Source organism: Blastomyces dermatitidis, assembly GCF_000003525.1.
Source record: "Blastomyces dermatitidis ER-3 genomic scaffold supercont1.15, whole genome shotgun sequence".
Lineage (NCBI taxonomy): Eukaryota > Fungi > Ascomycota > Eurotiomycetes > Onygenales > Ajellomycetaceae > Blastomyces > Blastomyces dermatitidis.
Window position 1 is genome coordinate 667330 of NW_025544788.1, and position 24118 is coordinate 691447.

Consider the following 24118-nt stretch of genomic DNA (forward strand, 5'->3'; position numbering starts at 1 on the left):
GACTAAATGAGATCAAATGAAACCACTTTCTTATTTTTTTCAAGTCATGATTTCATTTTAAAATCTGATATATAGTCACTTTGTATGTTTTTTTAATGACTAGTCCCAGCGGGATTCATGTCAAGAAATGTATGAGATCAGATCAAATGAGATCAAATGTAAAATTCATAATCTCAGCAGTCAGTCTATTCTTACTTATCTGTAGAAGAGTGTCTCTGATAGCTCATTCAGTTGCATTTATCTTAATGTAGAAAGATTTATTACAATCTGATTGAATAAGCACTGAGAATGTTATCACACATTTTCTCAGTGTGAGAAAAGTCTCTTTATACACAGTATTTCAGATAATTGATTAAAACTTCTTCTTCTGCAGATTAGTATTCATTTCTCTTAAGAGATCTGAGAGTGATGCAGCTATTCATATAAAATCTTTGATAAATCTACAGTAATATAAGATCAATTCAAGAAACTGTTATATATAATATACATTTCTCAGGCACAGTTAATTCACTATAACATTCAATTTCTTCAGAATAAGATGTATATAGTCATCACTTACTATATATTCTATAAACTCTAACTCTTTTATTTCAAACACATACTTTATTAATTTAATATAGAGCTTATACTCTGTCAGAGTTGTAAGCACTTTATCAAGATACTTTAGATATTCATTATATAAGTTTGAGAAGACTAGAATGTTATTCAGATATATGAGATATGAGATTTCATTCTATTTATAAAGAATTATATTTATCATCATTTGAAAGATGACAGACACATTTATTAAACTGAATAATATTATCAGAAATTTGAACTTTCTTTATTATATATTAAATGCAGTTTGCAGTACTGACAGTTCATCTACACAGATCTATCAGTATTCTGAGAGAAGATTAATCTTTGATAGATATTAAGTATTTCTAACTATATTCAACTGTTATTGAATCTGTGATAGTGAATATTCATTCTTGATTATAAGCTTATTAAGTGCTTAATAATTAATATACATTCATCACTCTTTATCTGCCTTTTTCATAAATAGAACTGAAAAGCCTCACATATTTGATGAGAGTTATATAAGATTACATTCTAGAAGATCTATGATCTGACACTTCTGTTCTTCAAGATGCATTTGTGATAGAGAGTACATATTTTAATTAACTGATTTCATATCTCTTATATCAATCTCATGTACAAATTCTTATTCTGACAGTAATTTCAGTGAAACATCTATTCAGAAGATCTTCTCATACTTCTTCAGAAGTTTCTTTATACACTTGTTCTTCTGTATATTCTTTATCTTGATTTTCTTCACTTGTAGATCTTATATGATATACAGAATACTTTCAGATGAGATCTTGTAAATTATTCTCTTTACTTATTAATATATAAGCAGATTTAATTCTTCTATATCAGAGATGTGAAATGTTCTTCTCATATCAGTTAATAGAATTGTATGAACTGTTTTCTTCTTATCAGTTAACTGTATATAATATGTACATCATTGAATCTGTGAATTGAATCTTTGAAATTAATTAAGTTCAAGAATAAGATTATATTTCATATTCTGCAGTTCTCATACTTAAATATAGTAAGATTATTCTCTAAAGTGCAAGAGAACTCTTACTCTTACAGATAATACTAAATATCAGTTATTAGATAATTTTATACATCAGAAATTCTTCACTCAGCAGATCTCTTTTAGTCTTCAGATTATATAATTATTAATATATTATATAGAAGCTTCTGTATCTGTTAACACTTTTATAGTCATCTCTTAATTCTTATTCAAGTGCTCTCTATATATTAATATTTCAGATCTCAAGATGTTGAGATGAGTATTCACTTCATTCTCATCTATATCTCAGTCAAAAGCCTGCTTTCTCTTTATATTTACAGAATTCAGTAAATTATCTAACATAGATATCTCTTTCACTTTGAAGACTTTTTATAGAATATCAGCAAGTGTCTCTGAGCTCACTAATTCTGCTAGTTTTTTAACTTTCTTGACTGTGTATACTGTGTGTAATCTTTTACATCATGATTTTAGCATTCATAGTTAAAACAAGCTTAATACTCATAATATCAAGATTTTCACTCAGAAGATCTCTTTTTCAGAGAATTCAGTGCTTTAGTAATAATATTTAAATCTAGATTCATTGTATCTGAGTGTGTGACTTGTATTATAGAAGTTTGATTATTCATTCTTCACTGAGATATACTTGATTGCAGTATTTTCTGTTATAATTAACTTATTTATTTCTGTATAATAAGAATGTTATATACTTTCTTCACTGTGTCTGATTATGAGATTAAGTATTTTCATTTCATTCTTAACTCAGATATAAGATCATGAATGAAGATCTGTAAATAGAAAGATATTAAAAGCTCTTCATTCAATATAAAATAGTATAAGCTGAAGTGTGTGAAGTATAATATAAGATTACTTACTTATCTACACTTAGTGAAGCATTTATAACACTTATCTTATATATTCACTTTCTCAAAGTTGTGTAAGATTCATTTGAAAAACTTATTTCATATTTATAGAAATGAATATTATTTCAGATCTGTAAGATTCATCTTTTTATTAGTTATTTATAATAACTTCACTTTTTCATATAGAAATATAACAGATCTTAAGATTTGTTAAAATTTCATTGACTGTCTGTCTGTAAGTTTACATTCTATCTGATAATATAATTATATCTGACTTAGTCAGCTGATTACAGCATCATTTTTTCAGTTGTTATTAAAGCTTGATAGTTTCAGCAGATCTCTCAGCTTAATAAATTTTATATTCAGATTCTCTTTCTATGCAGTGATCTCAGATAATATATACATTTCTGAGAAAGTTATGAATAATTATAGTGAGATCTTCAGATTCAGTGTGATTATCTATCTATATAAATATTTAATCTTTTATTGCAGATCTACAACCTGGTTTTCTCTATTTTTATTAATAATGATAATTGTATCAGTGAAGCTCTTTATAATAAATACTTGATCTGCAGTGAATATCAATTATTACTTAACTTTTATCTCAGTCTGTTACTGTGTATATAAGATCTCAATCTTATTTAGAATTCTTATATATATACAGAGTTTCACTTTTAGTTCAGTGATCTCAGTTACTTTTCTTACTACTTTAAGTAAACTCTCTGAGAGATTCTGCATATCTTTCAGTTCAGATAGCAGAGAAGAATGTTATTCATATTAACTAGAGAAGATGTTCATTTCAGTAATTTCTCATTAATTATATAATGTCTATTATTATATTATTATATGATTATATCATGATATGATTTCTGTTATCATTATATGACTTCAGTGATAGTTATCTCTCTTTTTATTCTTCTGAGTAGAGAGCAGCCTTCTTTGAATCTGGTTTATCACTCTCATCTCTTTTCTCACACCTCATTCATTCACATATGTAGTATTTATCTGAGTATGAAGTTTTTCTTCAATAAGCAGAGTAGTATTAATTAGATGCTCTTTCACTCATCACTTCTTTATACACTATCTTTTGAGACATTTTAGAATCACACTGACATGATAACTATAAATTGCTTTATAGATAGAATTATCATACTCTGAAGAAGCCTGTGCTTCTTATCAGTTTTTAGACATGCTATCAGATGTAATTCAAAGATTGCTTGAGTCAGTGTATGATTACAGGCGTACACCGGCTTCTTATATACATTATACTAAATTAATTAGTGGCCGCTATGACTCCTTTACATTTGTAAGCATATTCGGAAGCGGCCACGTATTATCTGAGGGTCGTACGTTCTTCCGAATCACATTTTCATCAATTAACTCTGAAAATGAACTGGATTGAAATAGATTTCTTGATTGAAATGAAAATAATTCTTTAAAGAAAATGCTCTCTCAACTATACAGACTATACTCACTGATTAAAAATTAATTTTCTTCTTTAAATATTAAAAAAGTTAATCATGAGAAGATATCTCTCTGAAGAGAAAAGCTTGAATCTCTTATAGACTTGTAAATAAGTGAACTATCTAAAGAGAGAGAATATGAACAGCATGTGAAGAGAATTTCTATAATTAATATAAAAGACTTTATTCTGATCTATTCAGATGACTTAAAAAATGAGAATTTGAATAGATTAGACACAGACATTGCTTATACTGAAGATAATATCAATTTTATCTCAGATTTCTGAAATTTAAACTGTGAATCTGAAGTCTTTGATACTGAACTATTTATAATAGTGAAAGCTTTCAAACTCATTGAAATAAAATCTTATAAAAGAGAAAATAGTTTAAAAGAGATATGAATATTCTCTGATAGTCAAGCTGCTTTAAAAAGACTTAAAAATAGTCAGATTTATAATAATCAAATAAATCTTGAACTGATTTTAAACTCTGTTTTGAAAATTCAAAAGAGAAGAATATTAAAACTGATAATTCATCTACACTGAGTTTCTGCTTATATGAATATTCATAATAATAAATTGACTGATTCAGCTGTAAAAAAGAGTTTAGAATTAAGCAGATCTATTTAAAAAATTATATTCTGATCTTTTATAAAGAGAAAGATAAAAGAATCTTATTTAGATAAGTGAAATAAAAGTTGATAGAAATAAAAGAAGAGTATTGTAAGGGGCCTACGCCGATTAGATCGGTATTGTATTGATAGGTCTTATATAACAAAGATAAAAACGCTAGAGAAGAAAAGAAAGAGAAAGTGCGAGAATCAGTGATCAAGGTGGATATTTATACACATATGTGGTGGTGTACGCGGTGGAGCTTCGGGGCGGATGAATATATGCGCGTTCGTAGTAGCCGAGGATCAGTGATCGAGAATGGCCGAGGGTCGGCAATCGAGAATGGCCGAGGATCGGCAATCGAGAATGGCCGAGGATCTGCAATCGAGAATGGCCGAGGATCTGAGCGTACGTGGAATCTGTGGAGTGTAACGGAATAGTCTATATGATTGATCGGGGTGGCGGCCGAGGATCGGCAATCGAGAATGGCCGAGGATCGGGGCGTACGTAGAATCTGTGGAGTGTAACGGAATAGTCTATATGATTGATCGGGCGCAGCCCGCCACAAGTATACATTATTCAAGATTTGAAATAAAATTCAAGTCAAAATCTTGTTTAATTAAATATAAAAAGAAAATATTCTCATCTATAATACAGCTGAAACTAGAATATGACTATTTCAAATCTTATATACAAAGATTTAATGATAGATTTAATTCAATAGAATGCTCATTCTGCAATATAAATGAGAATTCTGAGTATATTATAATACACTGTGCATTATACAATAGTCTCAGAGTTAGATTGAAAGAGAAGTATAATCTAAATCAATTAAATATAAGATTCTTATTCTTAACTAAGACAGGAATTAAATACTTAATAGACTTTCTATCAGAAACTCAAGCAGTTATAAGAAAATGACTAAATTCAGAAATATCTGAATATGAAGAGAAGGAAATTGATCAGATATAGTCTGTTAAAACAGTTATACACTATTTTTTAATAATTTATTTTATTATAGTCTCTCTTTACTTTACTTTTTTCTTTCTATTCTTTTCTATCTATCTATTTAATATGTCTATCTTTAGGACTGTATTCTCTTTTCTTTTGTCATGATATTGTCAAATAGTTTCAAAGTATCAGAAGATGTTAAAATACTGTAATTTATAAACAGTTTTTGTATTCTGAGCTGAAATTTTCTGATTTTACATATCTGAAATTGATAAATGTATAATAGTTGACTTTAGAGATATAGAAAAAACCCTGAGAACTAAAAGTTCTCAGATAGATATTATAGTCTCTGACTGTATACATCTATAATTGAAGAATAATAATAATAATAATAATAATAATAATAAGAAAAAATACCTGCAGTGTCTGTCTGTACTTTGATATTATAGAAGACAGTAAATTCTTCAGCACTCTTGACAATTTTTCTTTATCTCTTCAAGACTACAGATACCTACTTCTTATAGTGAATAATATTATATATTATAAGACTGCTTATTTTCTCAAGAACAAAGATCAGCTGCTGAATATTATTGATTTTCATCTTAAATATCTTCAGAATCTGAGTATAAAAGTTGCATTTGCATATTCTGATAAAGCTGCTGAAATAAGTGGCTAATAAATACAAGCAGTTCTTACTGAATTCAGTGTCAAATGAGAGTTAACAGAGCTCTATACTCTCAATTAAGATAGTGTTGCAGAATAGTTCATTCAAACTGTTATTTTAAAAGCTCATATCATAATAATACAGGCAGGTCTATCAGTCAAGCTATAAACAGAGGCTGTGTTTACAGTGATACTATATATTAATATAGTCTCAATAAGCAACTTCTTATTCTCAGATATAATCTAACTGAAGAATTAGATCTCACTAACTCTCTATAAAGTATGAAAAGACAGATCATTTCTACACAGCAGTGACTTATAGACAGTTAAATCATCTATTTACATTCTTAAAGAAGATCTCTGAAAAGATTATAATAAGTTCACTAAATATAGTGAATAAATGATTCTGATTGAATATTATAGTGAAATGATATATAGAATATGAAATTCTGTAAAAGATGAAGTTATTATATTCAGCAGTGTGAAATTTAATGAGAATGTCATACTATCACAGCTAGTGAGCTCAGCACTTAATAATTATAACATAATTGATATATCTTACACACTGACTACAGATATTCTCATCTGTAATAATTATCTTTATGTTAATTTATTACTGATCTCTGCATCTCTGTAGAAAGAGTTTCTCTCTGTACAGATATTAATGAAGAACATCTCTCTTTTATTCACTGCTATAGTTACAGACTGCAAAGTTGAATATCTCTGAAAGAAAGTTAGTAAGAAGTCATCTGCAATTTCAAAAAGATACAAGAGATCTTAGAAAAATATCACAACTTTCAATCTCATTACTCTGAAGATATTCAGTGTCATTAAATTTCAGCTCTATCATGTATTCAAGATCTGTGTTATATATCAGAGTTCTGAGACTGTTGCAGGAATTAAAGTTCTGCAAATATATAAGAAAATAATTATATCTTCATAAAAAGATGCTTAAGTAGCTGTTATGAAGAAAGAGCTTGACTCTGCAGCTGAGTATAAAATTTTCAAGATTATGAATAAGTTAACTGTTAAAACTCAGATTCTTGACATTCACTAAGTTTATTATATTAAAACTGATGTAAACAGTGATATATTATTCTATAAGATAAGATGAATTGTTCAGAATTTTTATCAATAAAAGAGTGTTAATTTTAATAATATCTATATCTCTGTCATCTCTGTCTCTGTTATCTGTACTATACTTGCAGTGACAGCAGTAAAAAGTTGAAATATTTATTAAGTTAATTTCATCACAGTATTTCTGAATACAGGTCTGTTATTTAATAAGCAGCTCTATATAAAGTAACTGACTGAATTTGATAATAATACTAGTTATATATACCTGCTTCTACAGTCTCTCTACAGTCTCAAACAGGTTCTCTACTTGTAATTCAATCTACTTATAAGTTATCTTAAGAATATCAGCTTCAAATTCTCTTATCATGATAAAAGTCTCTGATTTAAAAGAGATTCTCAGATATTTCTCACTCTCTATATAAATAATATCAAGTTAATAGATTTCAATGTGAATACTATTAAATAGATGTTTTATTAAATCACTGATTAATTTATGATGAAAGATCTGAAATCTGTAAATCATTACTTAAATATAAAGATTGAGAAGAATAACAGTAATATCAAGCTATTATAAGTCATCTATATTAAATCAATATTAAAGAAATTCAGAATGACTGATTTCTGAGCTGTAAGAACTCTTATAAAATCTGTCTTTAACTTACTCTCTGACTCTGAATCTTTTGATAAGTTTAAATATTAGTAAGTTATTGAATTACTTCAATATCTTATTATATATATTTATTCTAATATATCTTTTACAACTGTTAAACTCATCTATTAATTAAACAAGTCTATATAAACATACTGAGCTGTAGTTAAACAGCTCTTTTACTATATCTGTGAGATAACTGATCACTATATTTACTATACTATTAGAGTAGAAAAGCTTAACTTTGAAGTCTTTACAGATTCTGATTGAGTAGATAATATCAGTGACTGTAAATCTATATCAGATCTTCTCATCTATCTCACTAACAGATTAATTGTATGAAAATTCACTAAGTAAATGATTGTGATACTGAGTATTATAGAAGCAGAGTATATATCTGTCTCTGAGAGTCTTAAAACTGTAATCTGACTATATAGACTACTTATGAAGCTTAGATTTCTATTCTTTAATTTTACAGTTTCTCTATATATTAATAATAATGAAGTAATTACTGTAGTGAACAGTGAAAAGATCACTTACAATGTATATTATATTAATATTAAATATCATTATATCTGTGATACTGCAGCTGCAGACATTATTAAAATTATATAAATAAATATCACTGAGATGACTGCAGACACTCTAATAAAAGCTCTAATAGTTAAAGTTTATAAAGATACTCTAATTAATATAGAAATTTAAATATCTACAGCTAGAAAAGCTCTGAAGATATTCTGACAGATACAGAGTTTTATCAGCCTGCTACTTCTACAGTAGTTTATTCATTCATTTATTTATTTTACTATTTCTTTATTTTCTTATTCTTTGAATTCTTGTTAGTTCTCTGTGAAATCTTTGATGAAAGACACTACTATTTTTGTATATAATATTCTTTCTCTAGTTATAGAATCACTCTGCTGAGTTGTAAATATCTACTTAGCAGAGTGATAATTAAGAGAGGTGTCAGATTCTCTCTCTACAGACTGACTACTTTTATATAAGTGAGATGTTCATTAATTACTTAATGAATGTCTACACATATAAAAAGACCGCATAATAGATAGATCTCAATAATACAATCAACTACTATATTATATCACCTTCATCATCATAATATAAAATTATATTATAGAGAATTTAACAGTATATATTATAAATACAGAGATTAAAAATAAATATAAAGAAAAGTATAAATATTGTAAATATTGTAATAAAAATATATAAAAAGAGCAGAATGAAAAAAAGAATAAAGATTTGAAAATTAATCTAAGCTGTATAAATCAGAGTATTTAAATATTTTCAATGAAATATATATAATATTATATTACAGTGTTTTTTATATAAAAAAGTTAGTTATTGTCAGAGGCCTACGCCGATTAGATCAGTATAATATTCATAGATCTTATATAACAAAGGATAAAAACGCTGAAGAAGAAAAGAAAGAGAAAGTGTAAGAATCAGTGATTGAGATGAATATTTATATGTGTATATGATGATATACGCGGTGGAGCTTCGGGGCGGAAGAATATATATGCATTCATAGCAGCCGAGAATCAGTGATCAAGAATGGCCGAGAATCAGAGTGATGATTGAGAATGACTGAGAATCAGAGCATATGTAGAATCTGTGAAGTGTAACAGAATAGTCTATATAATTGATCAGAGTGACTAGACTGACCGTGTGACTATATCTGAGATCAGGACCAGATTTTTTGATAGTTTTATTACCAATTTGACTGATCTTATTACACAGTTTTAACATTAGATAGTAGTCTCATACTGTCTCAGTGAAACTTACTGTCTACTCTTATTACATTTTCCAAATGAGATCATGATTTTCACTTCTCAATTTAAATTATTTTTATTGCTTTAAATGACTTTAAATGTCATTTGAGTGTTATCAAAAAGCATTACTTTTTAAAAAATTAAAAATAGTCTAAAAAAAACCTTAAAATATCTAAAAATAGTAACTTTATGCTAAGAATGAGACTAAATGAGATCAAATGAGATCACTTTCTCATTTTTTTCAAGTCATGGTTTCATTTTAAGATCTGATATATAGTCACTTTGCATGTTTTTTTGATAGTCAGTTCCAGCGGGATTCACACCAAGAAATGTATGAGACCAGATCAAATGAGATCAAATGTGAAATTCATGGTCTCAGCGGCCAGTCTAAGAGTGACAGCTGAGAATCAGTGATTGAGAATGATCAAGAATTGAAGTGTATATGAAATCTGTGAAGTGTAACAGAATAGTCTATATAATTGATCAGATGCAGTCTGTCACATTAGTTCTCTCTTTTCAGAAGCAGTTCTCATCAGTCAAGAGCTGCTGTTTCAGATAACACAGAACTCAGAGTCTAGATCAGTTGAGAAGAAAACAGATCAGTAACAGTGTGATAATAGTTATAATAGATCTTCTATCTTATATTATTCAGCAGAGTCTCAGTGAATATTGATTTGATTCTCTTAATCTTATTTCACAGTTATTATGAAGATCTCTTCAAGCTTCTGTTTACAAATTTGAATAGAAGCTAATCTTTTTCCTGTTTCATTGAGACTTTCTTATAGTTATCTTCTGTATCTTTCTCTAATATAACATGATTGACATGAACAGATGCTAATTCATTCTTCAAATGAGAAGACACTGATCTTTCTCTTAAGTATGAAGATATATAGATTGATTAGCAGTTGAAAGTGATATGTTTCAATTAGTTACAATTGATATATACTTCATATTAATATTGATTGATAACTTCTTCAGAAGTGATTTCAGAGACTCAGAAGCCTGTTTAAACAGTGAAAACTCTTACTTATATATAGATATTTGAATCTATTCAGTTTATAACATCTGCATCATTATTATTCTTTGATGCAGATGTATAAGTGACTGAGTTATTTATCAGTACAGATGTATAAGTCACTGAATTATTTATTAATACAGATGTATAAGTGACTGAGTTATTTATTAATACAGATGTATAAATGTAATATCTTCTATCACTGTTCTGTATACTCTTGAGCTTAATAAGATAATTATTCAATGTCTGTAGCTGTATGCAGAAGTCTTTATAAGTTAAGTCTTTATCTACACTTATAAGAATCTGTAAAAGTTTAAAAGTCAATGTCTTCTTGAGCATGTTAATCTTCATTCTATTCTCTCAAGATTGATCATCTACTTCTAGAATCTTGATATCAAAGTCAGGAATAAATATTATAAGAGAAGTGTTTCTCTGTTAAATACTCTGTAATTAATCTAATACTTTCTATTATATAGCAGTGTCTTGAAACAGAATATTAAAATATCTTATGATATTGTCAGATATTTGTAACACTGATTTACATGCTTTCATTCATAGATGAAACTTCTGTTTCATACAATTCTTTAATTATTCATTAATATATTAATCTTGATTAATTAATAAACTGATGAAATCTTCATCTACACTCAGTTTCATGAGTATTTTCATTCTTCATGATGAGTAGAGAGTGAGATTGAAAGTATTAAAATATACAGAAACATCTAAGTGTTATTATTATTATTATTATTATTCTTCAATTATAGATGTATGCAGTCAGAGACTATAACATCTACCTGAGAACTTTAGTTCTCAGGGTTTTTTCTATGTCTGTAAAGTTAACTATTGTACATTCATCAATTTCAGATATACAAAATCAGAAAATTCCAGCTCAGAATACAAAAACTGTTTACAAATTGCAGTGTTTTAACATCTTTTGATACTTTGAAATCATTTGACAATATCATGACAAAAGAAAAGAGAGAAAGAACACAGTCTCAAAGATAGACACATTAAATAGATAGATAGAAAGAAATTGAAAGAAAAAGATACAGAAAAAGAAAAAGTAAAGAGAGACTATAACAAAACAAATTCTTAAAAGAGAGTGTATAGCTGTTTTAACAGACTATATCTGATTGATTTCCTTCTCTTTATATTCAGATAATTCTGGATTTAGCTATTTTCTTATAGCTGCTTGAGTTTCTGATAGAAAGTCTATTAAGTATTTAATTCCTGTCTCAGTTGAGAATAAGAATCTCATATTTAATTGATTTAGATCATACTTCTCTTTCAATCTGGCTCTGAGACTATTATATAATGCACAGTGCATTATAATATGCTCAGGATTCTCATTTATATTACAGAATGAGCATTCTATTGAGTCAAATCTATCATCAAATCTTTGTATATAAGATTTGAAATAGCCATGTTCTAGTTTCAGCTGTATTATAGATGAGAATATTTTCTTTTTACATTTAATTGAATAAGATTTTCACTTGAGTTTTGTTTCAAATCTTGAATAATGTATACTCTTCTTTTATTTCTACCAGCTTTCATTTCACTTGTCTAAACAAGATTCTTTTATTTTTCTCTTTATAAAAGATTAGAACACAATTTTTTGAATAGATCTGCTTAATTCTGCACTCTTTTTTACAGCTGAATCAGCCAATTCATTGTCATGAATATTCATATGAGCAGGAACTTAGTGCAGATGAATTCTCAGCTTTGATGTTCTTCTCTTTTGAATTTTTAAAACAGAGTTTAAGATCAGTTCAAGATTCATTTGATTATTATGAATCTGACTATTTCTAAGTCTTTTTAAAGCAGCTTGACTATCAGAGAATATTCATATCTCTTTTAAACAATTTCCTCTTTTATGAGATTTTATTTCAATGAGTTTGAAAGCTTTCATTATTACAAATAGTTCAGCATCAAAGACTTCACATTCAGAGTCTAGATTTCAGAAATCTGAGATAAAATTAATATTATCTTCAGTATAAGCAATGCCTGTGTTTAATCTATTCAAGTTCTCATTTTTTGAGTCATCTGAATAAATCAGAATAGAGTCTTTTATATTGATTGTAGAAATTCTCTTTAAATGCTGTTCATATTCTTTCTCTTTTGATAGTTCACTTATTTGTAAGTCTATAAGAGATTCAAGCTTTTTTCTTCAGAGAGATAACTTCTCATGATCAACTTTTTCAACATTTAAAGAAGAAAATTGATTTTTAATCAGAGAGCATAGTCTGTACAGTTGAGAAGAACATCTAAGTGTTCTTTTAATACTTTTATATTCAATTCTGTAGATATTAAAATTGCATGAGTTTCTTATTATAATAATTGTTAAATCTCTTCATATTAACATTGTTAAGTTACATGTATATCAGCTATTTATTATTATTGTAGTTCTAATATTGCTCAGAGTCACTGTGACACTGTATCTATACTCATATTCAAGAGTTTCATATTATTGTTAGACATGATTATATCAATTATTAGATGTATAATATCTGTGAAATCTGAAGAAGTGTAATCATATTCTCATACATCTGAGTGTCAGAACTCTCAGGTCTTTCACTGATATTCTCTTATAAGATCTTATTCTCTTCATAAGATCTTATTGTGAGATCAGAGTGACTGATGAGCAAGCTTCTATCTGAGAACTCAGTGTCTGCTTAACTGTGTTTCTCTTTCTTACACATTGTTACACATTCAGATATCTCTTGATAAATAATCATTTCTAATGAGAAGATGATGAGTGTTTTTATAGTGTCAGAGGCCTACACTGATTAGATCAGTATAATATTGATAGATCTTATATAACAAAGGATAAAAACACTGGAGAAGAAAAGAAAGAGAAAGTGTAAGAATCAGTGATCAAGGTGGATATTTATATGTGTATGTGGTGGTGTATGCGGTGGAGCTTCAGGGCGGAAGAATATATGCGCGTTCATAGCAGCCGAGGATCAGTGATCGAGAATGGCTGAGAATCGGAGTGGCGATTGAGAATGGCCGAGGATCAGAGCGTACGTGGAATCTGTGGAGTGTAACGGAATAGTCTATATGATTGATCGGGCGCAGCCCGCCACAGTTATTCTATAATAAATAATGTATATTAATAAATGTATAAATTGTAATAAATGTAGAAAAGAGTATAAAAAATGTAAATATAGTAGAGAACATTTGTAAAGAAAAGAATGAAAATTAATATCAGATGAACAGGCTCTGCAGCCTGTATGACTGGATTTGACAGGGGTGGACATGATATTTTACTAGGAAAAGTTGGTTTTTAACTCTGTCAAGCCCCATCGGAATAACTATCTTCCGCTCTAAGCCCAGCTCCATAATAACAATTGATGAAGTTAAGGAGAATTTATTGATTGAAGATTACTTTCAACTTCTTAAATTCACCCACCCCCCAATTATCCGCCGCAGAGACATAAATGTCCCTTCTGCGCGAAGCTGAGAGATGTCTTGCTAACCAGAAGACATATGCCAGCCTCAATGCCTTCATAACTCCGCTGCACTGCGCCCGTCCGGGCCCATGGCGGGACCGCGTGCGGGATGCAGACGTTCGGAGGGAGAGGGGTATGTATGCGCACGCCTATATCTATTCCTTTAGGATATGTGACATTTTATTTCTAATATACTGCTCATCTTTACAGGTGCGGTCAAGTCGCCATTGGACGGCAAATTGGTTGCGATCAAGGATAACATATGCACCCGCGACATGCCCACAACTTGCGCCTCGAGAATTCTCGATTCATACACTAGCCCGTTCAACGCGACTGTCGTAGAGTCCCTGGAAAAAGCTGGGGCGATACTGGCAGGTAAAACGAACTTGGATGAGTTTGGAATGGGGTAAGCTTTGAGGGCTTTTTTTTTTTTTTGCTAAGGGGGGATATGCTATTTGGAAATGCGGAGGAATTTTGGATGATCTGACTATTGAATGAAACACATAGGTCACACTCCATGAATTCACATTTCGGGCCGGTGAGCAATGTCACAGAAGCTGAAAGGGAGCCAATCTCCCCTGGCGGGAGCTCCGGGGGGAGTGCTATTGCTGTTGCAACGGGTCAATGTTATGCGTATGTTTCTTGATTTGTTAGTCCTTTTCTCGCAGAAATCATCTCCCCTATTAATCCCATACAGCGCATTGGGAACAGATACGGGAGGTTCTGTACGGCTCCCCGCCGCATACACAGGGACTGTCGGGTTCAAACCCTCCTACGGCCTCGTTTCGCGATTTGGTGTGGTAGCCTATGCAAATTCCCTAGACACCGTTGGTGTGCTGGGGTCAAATATCTCCACTATCCGTGAAGTCTTCAGTATGTCCAACCCCCCCCAATATCCCCAACTCAAAACCAACCACCATCATATTCCTCCTAACGAACGCACCGCAGAAACAATAAACCACCCAGACCCCCTCGACCCCACAAACCTCCCCCCAACAACCCGCACCCGCCTCACCACTGCCTTTACAACCCGTCCCTCATCCCTACCACGCTTCCGTATCGGCATCCCAACCGAATACAACATCCACGAACTCTCCCCCGCCGTCCGCACAGCCTGGCAGCTCAGCATAACTCACCTCCACCAGCTCGGCCACTCAATCCACCCCGTCTCGCTCCCTGCCACCAAACAAGCGCTGGCCGCCTACTACGTGCTTGCGCCCGCCGAAGCCTCCTCGAACCTGGCGCGGTACGACGGCGTGCGCTACGGGACGCGCGACACCAGCGCACCCGACAACGCGGGGCCCGGAGGCTATCTGTACGCGCGCACGCGCGGGGAGGGTTTTGGCAGCGAGGTGCAGCGGCGCGTGTTGCTGGGTGCGTTTTCGCTCAGCGCGGATGCGATTGATAATTATTTCCTGCAGGCGCAGCGGGTGCGAAGGCTTGTGCAGGGGGATTTTGAGAGGGTGTTTCGGGTGGGGAATCCGTTGTTGCCGCTTAAGGCTAACACTAAAGCTGATGCTGTGGATGAAGGCGGGGAGGGCTGTTTGCAAGAGGGTGCCGGCGTCGATGTGCTCGTCGTGCCCACCGCACCTACCCTGCCGCCGTCGATTGAGTCTCTGAAGCGGGCGAGCGCCGTGGAGACGTATATGAATGATGTATTTACGGTTCCGGCGAGTTTGGCAGGGTTGCCGGCGCTTAGTGTGCCGGTGCCAGTGCCGGTGCAGGCGAGGGGGTTGCTGAGGGATAGCGATGGCGATGGTAATGGTGATGGTGATGAAGCTTTTGGGTCTGTGGGTATCCAGGTCATCGGGCAGTTTGGGGATGATGACATGGTGTTGCATGTTGGGGAGATGCTGGAGGGGATGGAGGTGGAGTAATTAATTGTAGGTGGATATCTGATGTTTTCCTGCCTACTACTGCGAGGTACGGCGAGAAGTTGTATGACTATAGAGCGGTTTTGTATATAATATAGCCATGGGTACAATGGATAGGAGTAGATATGTATTTTTTAAAGTCCTTTTTCTTCATTTTTACTCCATTTACCGCAAATATATGTTAAATTACCCCAATAACTAGAGGTTAATTAGAAGTACGTAGGGTACTCTTTTTTTTAGCAGATTGATGACGACCTTTGTAATCATACAAAACACGCAAATGCTTTTAACCAATATTTCTTTCCATCATATCTTCCATCCCTCCGCCACTCATCGCCATAAACCATGAAGAAGACGTATATACATAGGTATCATACAAAAATATAACCCTACTACTTACATCGACATCTCAACATCCTCAGACACCACCGTCTCGCCCGCAACAGACCCATACTGTGGCGTCCCAACGCTAAGACTCACACTCGTACCATCATCCATAAGCAGCCCAGCAGCCGCGGCTGCACTATCAGTAACACCAGCGCCATCGGCACTGTTCACAGCCATATCCACCGCCGTCGCTGCCGCAGCAGCCTCCGCCGGCGCCGTAGCAGTAGTCCCATCACCGCCCCACCCCATAAACAACGCCTCAATCTCATCCACGATATCGGCAAGCACGTCCTCGACGATCTGTTCATCATACCTCTCCCCGAAGCTCTTTATAACCTGTCCCTGTCCCGGTCCCTGAGCAATGCCATTTCCATCCATTTCGGTTTCGGTTTCAATTTCAGTTGAGGAGGGCGGTCCAACCCACCACGGCCCTTCAAACCGCGCCTCCACCGCCCCGCCGCCATGACAGCTGACAATAGGGAAATATCCAATCATCCCATCGTCCGCGTTCTCCCTCTTGCCGACGCCGAGGTTATTACTCGCCTGCGTCGCGCGTGAGGCGGGCGGGAGGAACGCGAATAGATCGTGGAACGGGGTGCCCATTTTGACGCCGTTTTTGAAAATTGTGATACTTGACCCTGGCAGGGTGCGAAGGGAGGGGTCTTCTGTGTTCGTTGGGGAAGGGACGCCGTAGGTGGGTGTGTCTTTGAGGTTGAATGCGTAGTCGCGCAAGTGTTTGGAGGGGAAGATGTGCGATTGTTGGTAAAGGAAGTCGGTTTTAAGGTGGAAGGGGATGCGGTCGCGGATTAAATTGGAGGCGGGCGGGAGAGGGGTTGTGGTGGTGGCTGCGGGTGTGGTTGTGTCGCTGCCTTCGCCATCGATAGGCGGGTCATAGGTACCCTCCACAATCTTTCTATGAAGCGATAGAGGCGGCAGCGTGATGAGCATACCAATCACGTCACCTTCGTTTATGGCTTCGTCCTTTGGGAAAAAGTATTCGCACCGCATCCGGTTGACGACTTCCCCATTCACGTCACGGATGCCATAGCCGTAACAGTCTACGCCAACATTAACGTCCAGATCTGCCTCGCGACGGGCAAAACCAAGTCGGATGTTACCCCGCGGCGAACCGCTCGGCGTCTGCTGGGAGCCTTTTACAATGCCACTGATCACGCGTGCCTCGTAGTAATAAGAGCCTTCACGGGCGCAGACGTTAGCTCGCGCAGAGTGCCAGGGTTCGTTTGTGGTGACTGCTAAGCCGTCTTCAGTGAAGCAGATGGCTGCGGGAGAGTCTTCATAGCTGAAGCGGGAGTAGTAAGGGGGTACATCGGTTTGGCGGTATTTTATGTGTGGGAAGGAAGGGTCCATGGCAGCATAGGTGTAGCGGAATCCGTTTCTGTTGCTTAGTCTGAGAGATAAATTTTATCAGTTTCTCTGCTCATTGAAAAAGAATATCTGGCCATTGAGAGGCATGAACATACTTATCAGCAATCTCATAAAACTTCCATGACTGGCCTAGTACCTCAGAATGTTTTTCACAGGAGAAGTTCATCTGGCGTGGTCTGGGAGGTAGAACATCTGTTGGCCGCGGATCCGCAAGCTGAATGGGCATGAGCGTGGTAAGCTCAGAGGAAGGAATAGCAGAACTAGATGATGAAGTGGTGGATTTCTTTTCGCGAGCCACGGGGGCGGAACCGTCTACTCCCACTTCCAGGTTGCCTTTTGCTTCGCGCTTCTTCCGACTGTCGCGTTTGTTTCTCTTCGCCCGACCATTTTGAGTTGAAGGGTCATTGTTCATATTTGAGGACGGAGGGGGAGGTGTCTGATTGGCATCGATGGGGTTGTTGGTAGTTAGGGAGGGGTTAACGGTGGGAGGAGTTGAAGAAGATGCTGCAGAGACGGATGGATTGGGGGGTTGGGGCAACGACACCATGGTGACGATACTCAGGATGCTATGTGGTTTGTAGATAATATGGATCTTTGGACAATTCGCTTGTTTGCTTGTCAGTGTGGAAATCTGAGAGCTTGCGTATCAGCAACAGCATGGCAATTGCTGAGGATAGAGCTGACAAGATGTAAATGTCATCTCAACAAGAAACCTAGCACAAGTAGAGGCTACCAACCTGACCAAGAGGGGTCCCTCCCGTCAGTGACTTTCTAATCTAGGTCTGTAAAGCTCGAGGCTGACGATACCATAGGCAAAGATAATGAGAAGACAAAGGCAGCGCCTCCAAGCAAGGCCTGGGCTGTGGGGAAAATAAATAAATTGTACACTATTCAATGGCCCATCCACAGCATCGAATGTTGTGCTATCTGTTTCCCCACAGTAGCAAAACTGACACACCGTCCAAGTACCAAACAAGATTAATGCACTTAATTGGTTGGGGCGTGTAGGAGTATTTAATCGCTGCTAAACCTAGATTATCCCCAATTCACCGTATACGCGCAGGGGGGCTACGGGTAGATAGTACAGGTTGCCGTCCACGGGTACGTAGGGGAGTATATGTCCCTGGGCCTGCTTTTCCGTTATTGTCCTGCCTAAATCCGGTCTAAGTTCGCGCTGTGCTGGTAACTTCGATGGCGGAAAAGAGAGATAGTCAGTGACATTGATTGGAATAGTGAGTGTAGTAATTTTTGTTGCACTGGAAGCGGGATTCTCACATGTGGGTTATACGCAGCAGGGAGTCTGGTCTACCCTACCCTACCTGTGTGGTTGGGGATTGGCTTGCGCCGGAAAGTTGCTGCGGCGGTGCAGAGCTAGGAATTGATACGTTCCCTCGCCCTGAATCAATCAACGACCAAAAAACAGGCTGCTGTTGTTGCCAGCCCGTAGAAGTGGTCGGGGCTGCGACGTTCTAATCTGTTGTTGTTGTCAACTCGTGAGCAGAAGGCGCTTGACGGAATTGGTATCCTCTGCTGAATGAAACGGCAGATCTATTCCAATTGGCATTCGTACGACCGTAAATATTGGGCAGCTAAAGGTCTTGCAGTGGGATATTGCCGTGATTGCCCTCGTTGTCGCCAGTATAGCTTGTTGTTGTCTGGGTTGAACATCGATATTGCCACTGTTGAGTGAAGAAGGCGAAGACTGATTAGGAAAGGCGGAATTCAGGGCGGCTTAAATAAGGTTTGGGGTGAGTTCAAAAAGGGAACAATGAAAGCACGGTAATTAACTACTTAGAGGGGTAGCCCTGACTAGATTTGGAAAGTGACATGAACAAAGGAAGTTTAGTGTTTCTCCCAATACGCTGGATATGGGAAGTAGTGGGGCCGTACTCTGAATTCTAGTAGAGGTGACTATATCATTTATGGGTACCAACCAACATCAATGATTGGCTGATTGGAAGCAACTAGACCGCTTTTAGAATGCAAATGCTGAGTCACCACCTCTGATCAAAATCATGTGACTTCACCTCTTGCCCACAATTTCTATTAAAATCTACAAAAAGAAAGACCTTCAGACTGCATTTTGTATCTACAACTACAACATACCCCTTCATTGCAACCTCCTTATGCGCAGGGTTCTCTTTATATGCTGAACTGAGAACACCATTTCGCGACCCAAGGAGAGCCAACCCAACTACAGGACCCTTCAGCAGGCCACGAATAGAACGTAACCTCCACTGAATGACAAACAAAAAGGACATATAAGAAGAGACTAGGAACCATGTCGAGGGCTACTACTGCTGAGCGCAGACATGCGCCGCTCGCAGACGATATCCTTTCAAGCGGCCATTTGCGCACAAAGTCAGCAAAGCGAAAGTCGCGCCCGGACGAAGATGAAGGGGACCAGTATCTTGACTCAAAGACCTCGAGGAAGATCCTGCAAATAGGTCAGGATCTTGCAGACGAGGATGCGGAGGAATCCCGTATCGCATTGGCTGCTGCGGGAGTAAAGAGAAACACGGCCTTTGATTTTGAATCTCGGTTTGGCGCTGAGGGTGATGACGGGGAGGGAAACGAGGATGCGGAGAAATATGGCGAGGACGAGTGGGGGGATGTTGAGGAGGAGATTGAGGAAGTGGTATGTATATTATGCTAATATATCTCTTGAGAGAAAAGTGGTTCTGAATGAGCATCGTCTCTAACACAATTTATTTAACTTCTAGGAGGTTGACCCCAATGACCTCGATACGTTCCACAAATTCGTACCCCGCGGTGAAGAAGATCCCATATTCAACCCTCGCAGTCCAGATGACGAAGAGCAAGGACAAAGCACCAACCTAGCAGATTTGATCCTTGAAAAAATCGCAGCATATGAAGCCGAAAAAAGCGGTAGCCAGCCTCAAATTATTGGAGGCGGCACAATGGAAGACGCTGTTGAACTCCCTGCTAAAGCCGTAGAGGTCTATCAAAGGTGCGGCCCTCCATATCTCTTACGAAACATCATAATTCACGCACGAAAAGGCAATACATCTAACATAAGCAATCCACAGAGTCGGCTTCCTCCTCTCCCGCTACAAATCCGGACCCCTCCCCAAACCCTTTCAAAATCCTCCCCACCCTCCCCCAATGGCAAACCCTCCTCGAAATCACGCAGCCAGAAAAGTGGACGCCAAACACCATCTACGCCGCCACCCGCATCTTCATCTCCGCCAAACCGCACATCGCCCAGGAATTCATCAACACCGTCCTCCTCGACCGCGTCCGCGACGACATCCACGAAACCAAAAAACTGCACGTGCACATCTACAACGCGCTGAAAAAGGCCCTCTACAAACCCGCCTGCTTCTTCAAGGGCTTCCTCTTCCCCCTCGTGCAGTCGGGCACCTGCACCCTGCGCGAAGCACACATCGTCTCCAGCGTGATCACCCGCGTCTCGATCCCCGTGCTCCACTCCGCCGCCGCCCTGCTGCGCCTGTGCGACATGGCGGCCGAGAAGACGGCGTCCGCCCTCTCGTCCGAGGGCACGGGCGCGCTGAACATGTTCATCCGCGTGTTCCTGGAGAAGAAATACGCGCTGCCCTACAAAGTCATCGATGCGCTTGTGTTTCACTTCCTGCGGTTCCGGGCCACGGAGCAGGTGCCCCCGCCGCCGCAGCACGAGCAGGGGCTGGAGGGCGATACAGACATGACCGACGCCGCGCGCGCGGCCGCAGCGAAGAATTATAAGTTACCCGTCCTGTGGCACCAGTCGCTGCTTGTGTTTGCGCAGCGGTATCGGAATGACATTACCGAGGATCAGCGGGAGGCGCTGTTGGACCTGTTACTTGTGCGGGGGCATAAGGATATTGGGCCGGAGGTGAGGAGGGAGTTGTTGGCAGGGAGAGGGAGGGGGGTTGTTTTGCCTGAGAATGCGGAGGGAGCTGGAGTTGGTGATGGCGGTGATGATACGATGGACATGGGGATTTGAGATGGGGATGGATAGAGCGGCATATAATTTCATGTCCATTTTCATGTTCATTTTTCACATCCATTTTTCCCTTGGGGATTTTTGGATTATTTCCAGCGACGAAAGGTTTAATGTCCATGATGAATTAAAAGCTTTGCCTAGGATTTTCGGCATGCATACATATACATATATACATACATTCCCATATCGTCTCATGATCGGATTCTACAGATGAGGTACGAATGAATCTTGCTCCACAATCCGCACATATTTCACCCCATCTCCATTTGAAACAGTTATTTGCTCTAAGCTCCTAGAATGATTACTTCCAATCGTTCTATGTCATGTAATTTTAATCAAATAAAGGCATTCGTTCTATATTAAATTCGATGACGTCCATAGAATGGAAATAAAGACGAAAAAAAAAAAAGAAAAGAAAAGAAAAGAAAAAGAGGGAAAGCAAAAGAAAGCTGCACAAACCATGGAACGCAAAATAAAAATCGCCTGTGATAAGCACCCTGTAAAAAAGAACAAAAAATCATAATAAAAAAACACCGAAGAATATGGAAAACAGAGCATAAGGTAGGAAATACATGGAATTTAGTTTGCAGGACAGGATAGGGCGAAGGGACGCGAAAAAGTGGGGGAGCGGTATGCAATGGCTAGGACGCATGTTTGGTCGTCAGGGTAAATCGTAACAACGTAACAACGTCCGTACGTACTCTAAGGGTACGTTAACGTGGGATGAGATGGCCTGGGAGATTTTGGTAATCGGCAATCTAGACATGGAAATGGAAGGGGGGGCGACGGATCGATGGTGGCTTTTGAAACACCCAGGTAGGTACACCAGGGAGGGTGGACAACAGACTGTCGAGGAGAACGGAAAGGGTAAGCGAGGAGGACGCTGAGCGAGACGGGGTAATAAACAGATACCCCGAGCGGAACCAGCGCAAGCAGAAGTAATAAACGGCAAAAAAAAAAAAAAAAAAAAAAAAAAAAAAAAAAAAAAGAAAAAAAAGAAAAAAAAAAAGAAAAGAAAAGAAAGAAAGAAAAAGATTCTACGCCCTCAACGCCCTCAACCTCGCATCCAACCCATCCTCCTCCTCCCTCTGCTTCCCCGCCCCCTCGCGCGCCCCCACCTCCCCCGCCGGCGCCGCATTCGCCTCCAAATGCTCCCGCATATCCACCCCGGCCTCATCCGCCAACTTCTGCATCAGCCGCTCAACCTCCTCCTTCCCCTCCCCGCCCAAGCTCTGCTCCTGCACCCCCTGCGACACATCGCGGATCGCCGAGCTCGCAATCTTGAAATCCTGGCTGCGCTCCAGGAACGAGTTGGCGGTGACCAGCACGCGCTCCAGGTTGATGGTACGCGAGGCGCCCTCGAGCGCCTTGGAGGCGTAGGCGAGCGAGCGCGCGCGCTCGCGCGTGCTGTAGGCGGCTTTGAGGTCGTTGACGAGGACTTCGGCCTCGGCGGCTTCGGCGCGCAGGGAGACGTAGCGGTGGTGCTCGCGCACGGCGGATTGGGAGTGGATCTGGGCGATTTGGAATTCGCGGTTTTTCATGGCGCGGGAGGCTTTGTTTTCTTCGGATAGGCGGGTTTTGTTGGCTTTTTCGGCTTCCTTGCGCGAGCGGGAGGCGAGCATCTGTGGGGGGAGGTTGGTTAGTTTTGAAGGGGTTAGGCACTATTGTGGGGAAATTTTGGCGGGATGGTAGTGGACGAGAGTGAAATGCATATACATATGGCATATACGGCAGGAATATACATATCGATACACAGCGGAGTTGGGGAGAGGGGAATTAACATGGTAACAATGGTGGGGAGGATGGGCGGAATCAGAACGTACCTTGACCTCCATCAAGGCCTTCATTAAGGGGTCTACGGGAGGCATATTGGAAGAGCTATATCTTCTGTACAGGGAGGACCTTCTTATGTTGTTTGTTCTGGGAAGTTGATATTCTGTTCTTGTTCGCAAACATAGCCCTGAGAGATTGATAGATATAGGCAACTTCCACTTGGTTGGATCGACGTCGTCCGGAGTCGCACTTAGGTAATATCTTTGTCATCCACTACCTCCCGCCATCCCACCCACAACAACAACAGCTATCGCCAAACGTGCGTGTCTCCAAAACAGCCTGCCGCCCTCCATGCGCGCCATCCCACTTATCGCCATCGGCGCCCGGCTCCGTCGCGGCCAGGTACTCAATCGGGTGCGATGGGAGGAATGTGGTTGAGGAGCGGTTGTTGGGTTCTAAGGGGGAGGGGGTCAGTTTGTTGGTGATTGATGGGCGGCGATTGGACTGGGACTGGGGTGGGGGGTTGGGGTTGGTTTGTGATGGTTTGTTTTGCGGAAAGACTCTCGTCGCCTTTCTTTACTTGTATACTACGGTAGATGTACTGTACTCCGCTTATCAGGT

General features: G+C 37.9%; 4 protein-coding genes across 4 annotated transcripts; 2 read left to right on the top strand and 2 right to left on the bottom strand.

The window, feature by feature from the left end:
* Nucleotides 1-14005: 14005 nt before the first annotated feature.
* BDCG_09393 (aspartyl-tRNA(Asn)/glutamyl-tRNA (Gln) amidotransferase subunit A) lies at nt 14006-16328 on the top strand. The gene is made up of 5 exons (XM_045425183.1): nt 14006-14243; nt 14321-14516; nt 14618-14743; nt 14808-14983; nt 15059-16328. Exons 1-5 carry the CDS (start codon nt 14099-14101, stop codon nt 15985-15987), a joined length of 1572 nt encoding a protein of 523 aa, XP_045273735.1. The 5' UTR covers nt 14006-14098; the 3' UTR covers nt 15988-16328.
* BDCG_09394 (histone-lysine N-methyltransferase) lies at nt 14481-19590 on the bottom strand. Its single transcript, XM_045425184.1, has 3 exons — nt 19033-19590; nt 17853-18943; nt 14481-17779 (listed from the first exon to the last, which is right to left on the bottom strand). The coding sequence occupies exons 2-3, from the start codon at nt 18302-18304 to the stop codon at nt 16381-16383; spliced, it is 1851 nt and encodes a 616-aa protein (XP_045273736.1). The 5' UTR covers nt 18305-18943; nt 19033-19590; the 3' UTR covers nt 14481-16380.
* Nucleotides 19591-19821: 231 nt separating this feature from the next.
* Nucleotides 19822-22391, top strand: BDCG_09395 (bystin). Its single transcript, XM_045425185.1, has 3 exons — nt 19822-20395; nt 20481-20728; nt 20808-22391. The coding sequence occupies exons 1-3, from the start codon at nt 20039-20041 to the stop codon at nt 21481-21483; spliced, it is 1281 nt and encodes a 426-aa protein (XP_045273737.1). The 5' UTR covers nt 19822-20038; the 3' UTR covers nt 21484-22391.
* On the bottom strand, nt 22119-23774 carry BDCG_09396 (SNF7 family protein Fti1/Did2). The gene is made up of 2 exons (XM_045425186.1): nt 23548-23774; nt 22119-23346 (listed from the first exon to the last, which is right to left on the bottom strand). Exons 1-2 carry the CDS (start codon nt 23590-23592, stop codon nt 22762-22764), a joined length of 630 nt encoding a protein of 209 aa, XP_045273738.1. The 5' UTR covers nt 23593-23774; the 3' UTR covers nt 22119-22761.
* Nucleotides 23775-24118: the final 344 nt, after the last annotated feature.